The 9,577-nt window shown below is 44.8% G+C and overlaps 3 protein-coding genes across 3 annotated transcripts; 2 read left to right on the forward strand and 1 right to left on the reverse strand.

The window, feature by feature from the left end:
* Nucleotides 1–4: 4 nt before the first annotated feature.
* Nucleotides 5–565, forward strand: PHALS_05068 (purine nucleoside phosphorylase inosine and guanosine-specific; the record flags this gene model as incomplete). Its single annotated transcript, XM_024722807.1, has 1 exon — nucleotides 5–565. One exon carries the CDS (start codon nucleotides 5–7, stop codon nucleotides 563–565), a length of 561 nt encoding a protein of 186 aa, XP_024573846.1.
* Nucleotides 566–743: 178 nt separating this feature from the next.
* Nucleotides 744–1,664, reverse strand: PHALS_05069 (uncharacterized protein; the record flags this gene model as incomplete). Its single annotated transcript, XM_024722808.1, has 1 exon — nucleotides 744–1,664. The coding sequence occupies one exon, from the start codon at nucleotides 1,662–1,664 to the stop codon at nucleotides 744–746; it is 921 nt and encodes a 306-aa protein (XP_024573847.1).
* Nucleotides 1,665–7,137: 5,473 nt separating this feature from the next.
* On the forward strand, nucleotides 7,138–8,628 carry PHALS_05070 (uncharacterized protein; the record flags this gene model as incomplete). Its single annotated transcript, XM_024722809.1, has 1 exon — nucleotides 7,138–8,628. One exon carries the CDS (start codon nucleotides 7,138–7,140, stop codon nucleotides 8,626–8,628), a length of 1,491 nt encoding a protein of 496 aa, XP_024573848.1.
* Nucleotides 8,629–9,577: the final 949 nt, after the last annotated feature.

Genomic DNA, 9,577 nt, shown 5'->3' on the forward strand with positions numbered 1-9,577 from the left:
TGTCATGTATCTGCTAGGTATCAAGTACCTTTTAGTAACAAATGCTGCCGGTGGGTTAAACCCAGATCTTAACGTGGGAGACTTGATGATCATAAATGACCATCTCAATATACCTGGACTGTCAGGTCAGCATCCACTTGTTGGTCCAAATGATTCTCGCTTTGGCGCTCGCTTCACCCCGCTGTCAAAATGCTACGACAAAGCTCTGCAGGATTTAGCCATCAGTGTGGCTGAGAACGTTGGCCTATCCCACAAGATACGAAAAGGTGTGTATTGCTTTGTTTCCGGGCCAACGTATGAAACACCGACCGAATGTCGCTTTCTTCAACTTGTGGGTGGCGATGCTGTTGGCATGAGCACAGTGCCAGAGGTCATTGTGGCTGCACATTGCGGGCTGAAAGTGATTGGTTTGTCACTTATCACAAACAAGGCGCTGTTTCCGGGTGAAGAACGTGTGGCAGCCTCTCACGACGAAGTTCTTAGGTCGGTTCAGGCCGCCCAATGCGACATCGAAACGTTTGTGCGAGTTTTCATCAGCCAAATCGGCAACTTGCACTTTGCATAGTAATGGCTCATTGTTAAAATATTAGCAACAATCCACCGAGAACAGTTAAAATATTTCTACTTAGAATGCAATGCCTTAAGTCAAGCAAATAATTAACGCGCGCTCGAATAGTGTCGCGTAAACATTTCTATATTGCCCAACTCGACATCTATTATGCATTTGACTTGCTACAAGTTTCTTACATGCGGCTTGACTTCTTCGCGCAGAATGGAGCAATTTGTGCTAAGTCGCTTATTATCTTATCGGTGGCGGCTTTAGGGTCTTCTAGCACTAATAAGTGCGTACACTGCTTCATTGACTCGTCCATCGAATAGATTTGGGGTTGCAAGTTCACCACATGTTCATAATATGGCGTGAAAAACATGTTCGAGCGCTCGCCGTAGTGAAAGTGAATAGTGCACTTCGGTCTTTTCAGCTCAAGATCATTAAGACGAAGAATTTCGTGGCAATACAGTGAAGCTTCAATATGCGGATGACACGCGAGCACCGTCTTTCCCGAAGCTTTATCTTCGACTAAAGCTCCTTGCAAATACGCCTTCAGTGACTCGCGGTCCCAGGACTTAAAAGCCTTAAGGGTATCAAAGTACTGCACCGCTTCCTGTCTTGATAACCATGACGTCTTCCGCTTTAGTGTGGCGTCGACTAAAAAGCTAGCGACTTTGTCCACAACTGCTGGATCCTCCTCTCCATACACAGGCTCAAAAAGAATCAGACCGTCAAAGGTGCCAGGGCATTGAACTTCAGTGTTCCAAAGTGCCCCAGCTCCCATCGAGTGGCCAATGCCAATGAGCGCAGGTCTCTTGCTATCATAATCGTATTTGTCATTTAGCAAACGTACTTGTTGCTGTACTTCTGCTGTCGTCCACGTGATCAGATTTTGCGCAGGATGGTGTACTCTTGGACTAGCAGGGTTGCTCCAATCCACCGTAGGCACAATGGACTCGTCTCGTTTCGTTCCGTGATACGGAAAATCGAACACCACAAACTTTGCCGTCACCTGCTGCGTTATTAGCAATTCTTGCAAACGACGGATGATTGGATTCCATATCTCCTTGCAAAAGCCGCCGCCATGGGCGAATAGCAACGTTGCTGCTTGCATTTTTTACAGTGATTTAGCTCTTCATTCTTAATATCTAAAAACTTTTAAATTTACTTATTGCGGCGTAATCATTTCGGTAGCTCAATCAAAAATATGGGCCAACTTTTGGTCGCTGATCCTAATAACTAATCTATTAGAGTGAACTCTCTAGCCTAGCTAAACCTGTAAGTTTCACGAAGAGAAACGATATGAGCTCGTGGGCAAATTTAAGATTCTGATGGATACTTGAAAAAGAATTTCATACGGCTACTATAAAGGTGGCAAAAGTCATTTGAGGCAAAGCGTTTAAATAAATTTCAAGTTGCTGATGTAGCTGGAAAGGTACTTCTCAGCTAGGATATGGTAGTGACGTAAACATCATTTTGCTGATTTCATTATAAAAAAAGTTGCTGAATAAACCAAAGTGGATGCTAATGGGCTGTGCCATGCACTTTGCTTAAAGGAGTCGTCGACACATTAGGTGTAGCGATATAAAATACACATATGTTGAGTCCATACGCGCCTACAAGGAGCAGAACAGAGAACTTATTAAGTTAAATAACATTGATAACCCGCGTTACTTTTTCAAAAATACATACCCTTAGAATCGAGTTGTCTTTATTTTTCCTGCCCTTCTCCCTCTCATCATTTTCATCGGTACCAATTCGGTTCACAAAAAAAGTAGTTTTCAATACAAAACTCAATCGCACATAAATTTAATGTAAATTACCTACAATTGCGTATCGAATACAAAAGTGTGAGGTAATAGAGCAGTTCCCACCTAGCCAGTCCCAACTCCAATAATATATAAACCGCACTAGAGCTCATACTAATTGTGATTTTTTCATACACAACGTGTAACGGGGTTACATGTACCCTGATTCGAAAGGGTGGGTCTCGCTAACACTATCGAATTGCTAAGCTGACTGAGGACACATCCGACATTCTACGTAGGGCATTCAAACTCTTTCATCACGACGACACGACTTTCAACCTGAACGTAACGTAGTCGTATTCGAATATGGCTTCAGAATCACAGCTTCGGCACTAGGGTCAAAAGTCGAACCCCTTGGCGTCTTCACCTCGACATCATCCTCAGAATCGCGAGAATTATCTTGAACGTCGGGACCAAACGATCGTGAGAGTCGAAACGTCGACAATAAGCATTTGGCTGCTGATCGTGTTGGCAATTAGTACGGGAAGCATATTCAATCGGCAGGAGGCACCACGTCATCAGCGGCAGCAGTCACAGCAGAAGGGAAATTTGCAGAGCCTCGTCCAATTGCCGAATCTGACGGCGTTTCCAGGCAAAGTTTCATGACGCAATGCGAGGTCGCGAACGTCGCAGACGGCCCGTCGTGTATTCTTCACGCGTCGTCGCGTCCTCGACACGAACACTCCGATCATCTGCCGGTTTACCACCAAAAAAATCTCCATCTATGTCAATCGCAATTCCAGATTAAACGGAATAGTCACAGAAGAAGCACAGGGGGCGCTCTCTTCGGGCACCCCCCCTTCTTGATCTACACAGAAATTGATCTACAATGTCGAGAACGTGGTGGCCGAGAGTAACGTCCGCGGTCGGAGGGGTTGTTGGTGAAATGGCTGGGTAATTCAGCGAAAGAGAATAAGTGGAAGCTCTGCGCTCGTCGTCAGCGCAAATTGTCTTCAACTTCGTGTGGGATCATGAATGGCCAAGTCGAAGATTTAGGTCAAGTTCGAAGAAGATATGGTGACGCGGGGGGGGGCATCATCACCAAACGATTGAATGACGCTGATGCATTGGACGGTTGCATTATTGGCCACTCTCGGCAGAACGCTCGGAGTACCCACCGCAGTGAAAGTGATATCTTTGTCACTCCCCAACAAATGATAAATTCACCTTGTTTTGGGGTCAGTCCCATTGCACGTGTTGTGTGAACCACATACATTTGTGTATGGATAACATTGACTATATATCTGGCATAGTTGTATATTCCACAATTTCTGCTTTGAAAGATTTTGAGGCCATGCATCAGTTCGGGAAGAGTGACGAAGCACATATGTGCGAACGTGCAAAACGTGCCAACGGGATCAAAACACTTGCCGCATGCAGCAGTACCTTTGGCCATCCGACCGAATGATTAACCCGTTCAGCTTCAAACAGCTTATGCCAGAGGTAGTGAAGGGAGGCTTACGTCCCGTATGATAATCCCGGTTACTATATTCAGCGTTGAAACAAACAGCTCAATCGTTGAGCTCAATTCACCGTACGGTGGAATCATCACACAGCAGTACTGATTCAATAGATCGCCGCATCATGACAAGCATATGTCATTTTGTTTATCATCACATTTTTGCTTAATGACTCGGGTTTTAGACTCGGGTTTTAGACTCGAATTCTAATTCCATTGGCACTGACTCAAGAGGTTGTGACACCCAGTCGCTTTCACCCTTCATTGGCCCGAAACAGGGTACAACAGGGCTTTAACGTCCCTCCCGAGGTACATTCTGGAGAGCACCACATACAGACGTTCGTTGCCCTGCAAGCAAAACTAACTTTGGATACCGCGTTATGCAATCGCCCATTTATATATTATCCTGAGACCTCGGCTCTTTGCTGTACCCGCTTTTCGAGTTCTGCTCGAAATACCCAGCGATAACATCGCTAACATTGTGGGCAATCCCATGTACTACACCGAAGCTATCGCCGCTTCATACCCGCGCCAAAGCATTTCTATTTGTATGCAGAGGTAGGTTCGTGACCAAGAGAGTCATATGTGGCATATAGCGCTTCCGACTTCCTGTTCTTAACTTTCATCAAAGGATTAGTATACACTTTGACTCTTTTGCTATGTTTCCGTCGCAAGAAGCGTCGGTAGCGTATTTGCATTCGACGTCTTCAATGCCCCCGCAAACCGTCTACCGCATTTGGCAGTCGCGCGTCATACATGATTACACGACGCTCCTGTATGTATCTGAACTTTTTGCGGCTTCACAGAGCCTAAGACGTTGACATCAACAACAAGCTCTGGATATGAACCCCACTTTTCGCTGAGCGATTTTGCTCTTTTCAGGGCTGGGTCCTATTGATCACGCCACCACGTGGTACATAATAAAGCAGTTCTCCCCTAGAATGCTGCACTGCTCCTACTGGGACCCGACGTTTCCCGCCAGTTCTTGTTCTCTTGTCGGGATCACTAGAAGTGCGAGCATCCCGATTTGCCTGATTAGGTGACGCAAGCACACTCAACATCTGTCGCTCCAATCTTTTCATGTTAAAACGCATTTTCCACTATTACATATTATTGTCATGTCTCGCGCGCGAGTGCCCAACTTGGTGACCGTAAGCGCGACGCGGTGTGGCTCCGTTTGGAGCTTATCAAAACTTTGATCATCTCAGCTTCTTTCACCCTAAAGAAGAGATTTTCATCTCTCAGGCCTCTATAGGGGCGGACACTCAGCATCAACGACCCCGCGGTGGATAAAGATATGTTTACCGGATGAGTGGCTGCTATTCCTTTGGCTGGTGAGCTCTCCCAGGAAAGCGGGAGTCGTTTTCGTTTCTTTGACCGCCACTTCGAGAACAACAATATACACAATCTTACTAAGCGCGTTTAGCTAGCCCAAAGGCAGAGTTTTAAACTCTTAGACAAAGTCCACCAATTCCTTCTTGCCCTGTCGGGCGGCAAGGAAACGCGATCGCATGCGATATGCCTGGTTTGGCGGCAAGACACTCGCAAAAGCTGACGCTTCAGCTCCTTCCAGGAGAGATACACCGAATTAACCGAAGCACCGCAAGTTAGTGCTCATTCTCGCGCTCGGCCCCCGAGCTTGGCGATAGCTTTCACCCCGCGCTTTTGCTCGTTCTGGAGCATGGCGGATGCCATAGCCATCTCGGCCTCTCTCACCCAGAGCATGAGAATCCCTTCATCCTTACCACGAGCGGCCTGCGTCGGGATAGTCATCCGTCATCGACGGTGGCGTCATGGATGCAGTCAACGCCGACATCTTCTGCTGTTGGTGCTCTATAGCAGAGCATTTTCATGGCTCGAAAACGCCTCTAGGTGCGCGCTTATCGCCTCTGGTCCTTGCGAAACAAGGTGTCCACGCCCTCATGGCCATGCAGGAACATCAGCTTATTTAGCCCGTCCTGCATGCCTGAGGGTAAACAAGAGAATTGCTCCATGCTCACAGAGAATCATTCATAACGACACAGGCATGGATTGCTACAAGTGCTACCAAGTGCAGCGGGGATGCCGTAGCTTTATGCTTAGAGTAAGCCTACTAAGGTCACTGACCTTACGTTTTTTACCAGAACCAGTACGAGTGTAGTGGATCGCAATCCGCTACCTCCAAGAGTACTTAAAACCCTTCACTAAGGTAAAGACTTTTTTTCCGTTTAAAATTGAAACTGTATTCAGTTGATTGCAGAACCACCTATATCTAAAACACTTGGTTTTCCTAAATACCTAATGCATAACTAATGGCAGTCCTGCCAAGTAGTTGCTTCTTGTTACGGTGTAGCCACACCATTGAGTGATTACACCAGCTTGTGTAATCGTCACCTTTGTACGGTCACACCATCTTGCGTGACCCACCTTTTATACAAGGGTACGTTTCACCCCGTTCACTCTGGGTACTTCACTCTGGGTACGTGTATCTCTTTACACTCAAAGACTCCGCACGCAACGTCATCGGCATCACGGTGGATACGATCTTTTTTCACTGGCACACGCTTGAGCCGCTCTGGATGTGTCTTACCAGCGCATATTAAGAGCTCGTGGGCGCTTGTATGCGAGCAATCACTGCTATCGGCTCTCTGGCTACTGTCTGCTTTTGCAGCGGGCTGCCGTATATTAGGGCTTGAGGAAGCGTACTTTAGGTCATCGACCTTTCGTTCCTTACAAGAACCAAGTACGAATTAGCGGATCGCAACCCGCTTACTCCAAGAGTAATTATTGCCTTCCCAAGGCTAATTGACTCTTTGGTTCAAAATAAACTGATTTTTATTTATTTTTAGTTGCTAGACCACCTAAATTTTGATGTATAGATTTTTCTAAATTAATATAGTAGAATTTAGATACATGCATAACTACTGGCTACCTAGCCACATACCGTATTCTTGTTTGGGTGCAGTCACACCATGCCCATCTGGTGTGACACACACCCCTGTTACCAGGATACGTTACACTTATCCTGATAGACATGATCGTATTAAGCTAAAATGATTTTCCTTTCTAGCATTTCATCTATTACCCCTTAAAAATCTAATCTTTGACGACTTATTTGTGGGATTGACCACAATTACCATGCACTTCGCGCAAAGAAACCTTTAACTACTTAAACACTGTACCGTAAATTTTACTCAGTCTTTTTGTCTTGTAGCACAAAAGCATTCAGTTTTGATGAGCATGAATCCAACAACCCCATTTTAGGGAAAGGCGCATGCTTTGACCAAGATTGGGTCACCAGATTTAGTTCCATTTTTCTGCTCGTTGGCACCAGTCTTAAAATGCTGATCGCTGGGTCAATTCTCCTCCTCGTATGCCCCACTAGCGCTTATAATTCCACCCGCTCAACCTCTTTGCATCAGACGGCGGTTGGCGTACCCCTCGATGGTATTCTCGTCGCTAATTCAACGTTCTTAGCTCAGAGTCTACCGAGATTTCGCGAGACAACGAATAAGAAGGTCGAAGAGCGAGCTAATGGTGGTTTGTTCGGCAAGATGTCTGATTCAATTAAGTCCCTGGTAAAAGGACGTGTCCCAGCAGAGTATAAAACTTACGTGGAGAGTTTGAAACAGTATGAAGACCTCGAATCCGTTTTAATGAGTTCCGATATGAAAAAATTAAACGACTTTTGCAGAGAGTACAATGGAAATGAAAGAAACCCCAAGATACTTTCGTCGGTCAAAGAAACTTTGATGAGGTTCGACGACAAAGAAACATATCAAAAGCTACGCGAAGTGGCACTGAGAAAAGATGGTAATCAGCGTTTGATGTCGCATTTGGCATTGGATCATATAATCAATTTGGTGAAAATAAAAAAAAAATCACCTATCGAGTTTTTTGAATTTCTGGAATTCGGCGGCGATCTTGCCGAAGCAGTACGTAATGGAAAATTTGGAGAGTTGTATTTTTACATTGAAGTGTACAATCGTTTCAACAAAAAACCTCTCCGCAATTACCATGACTTGTTGAAGATTTTGACGGCTCATTTCGATGGAGAAGGCAACTTAGTGCACCAGTTTAACGAGTTGAACGAGTTGAACGAGTTGACACATCACCGGGCATATGAACACATTATCTGGAATTTAAAGTGGACCTTATTTAGCGAGTGGAAAAAATTGCCACTTGATTTAGTGTGGAGCCGACTTCAATTTGGCCCCAACGCATATGACGCATTGACGAGTGGAAAATTGGAAATGTTTTATGAGTTCATTGCAAAATTTCATCCAAATCGTAAATACCTGGCAATTGGGAAGTTTATGTCGACATACAAAGAAGTCGATGTGACAGAAGCGCTAGAAAATGCGAGGATGCAGCCGCTCTCGAAAGACTTTGCGTCGAAGATGCACCACGAGCGACTCGATTATTGGGACGCGAATGAGTATACGCTTAAGGAATTTTTTGGCCTGTTAAACTTTAACAATGTCGACAGCGCCAACAGTGCTCTTTTTAAATTAGAGAATTTGAGCAACTTCATCTGGTCAAGCTTTGACAAGTCTAAAATGAAAGCTCGTCTGCAAGATCTCGCAAAGCAGGTCTCAGTTGCTTTAAAAGATAACAACCGGCTAGCGTTCAACTCACCCGCCGCTGATCTAGATGGTGTGCTGTACAAACTATGGACTGGCGATCGAATTTCACCAGAGAAATTGTTCAGTAAACTCTCCATCGAAAATGCTCATATTGACACAGACGGGAACGTTCATTTACGTGCCAACGAGGTGGACTTTGACGACGATTTTTCAGCCATTCCCTTCAATATTCCCAGACGCTCTTAGATGGATTCTGCATAGTTCTGGGGCGATAGTGTGTCACAAGAGGTCTCCTTCATATCATACTGCAACCTAACCGATGCTTTGTTGTCTTCGTGTTTCGCGAAGAGATTGCGAGTCATATACTGTGCATGTATGCGCTCTGACCAAAAACAACCTGTGGGTCAAGCGCTTGACAGACATCCTCTTTAGCAACTAGCCTCATTATCGCTGTCACATAGCACAATTAATATTACAATTGATTTTTTTTTCTTCTAGTTAAGATTCGGTCTGATTGTGTGCGAATTTTGTCTTTAATACTGAATTCATATATTAGCAAAAGCAAGGGTGTTAAGATCTCATCAAGTTACACAGAACACCCTATTCAAGCACAAAGTTGAGTCAAAGCATAACAAGATTTCGATTTGGCGTTTGCACAAGTTTGTCCAGGAAATAGTCAAGAAGGCTACACAAACCAAGTTTGAGCTGTCGCAATTTGTAGCCATTTTGGCATACATGCCACTAAGTCTTCCGCTCGTTATTCTTTGACGAGCACATAGCCCACATGTTGACCCAAAACTTTAAGCTCGAAATCGACTATAACGTGCGATTGTATGTGTCATACTCTAGGGATAACGTGTTTCGTTTGCACTCGTTAAAAGGTCAGAATTTTATTTTGCACTCTGACATCTTCCTGTATAGCAAATACAGTGGAGAATGACGTTGCGGTCAGGCGGACTTTCATGCTTATGTTGTGACGGGTCACACGGCACCTTGCACAGAGGAAGGTTGACTTCCAAGAGTATACAAACTCTAAGTGAACGGCAGTTCACAGATCCTTGGTCAGAGGAACGTTAATCAAATTTAGGTAGTTTTAAGACTGAATATATTTATAGGTGTTACTTAATGTTTTCCTAATACATGACTCTCAAGCCATGTACCCATCTAGTAGCTGTGGTGTATGCCACATCACAGC

This window comes from Plasmopara halstedii (genome assembly GCF_900000015.1).
Source record: "Plasmopara halstedii genome assembly, contig: Scaffold_287, whole genome shotgun sequence".
In the NCBI taxonomy this organism is placed as follows: Eukaryota; Oomycota; class Peronosporomycetes; order Peronosporales; family Peronosporaceae; genus Plasmopara; species Plasmopara halstedii.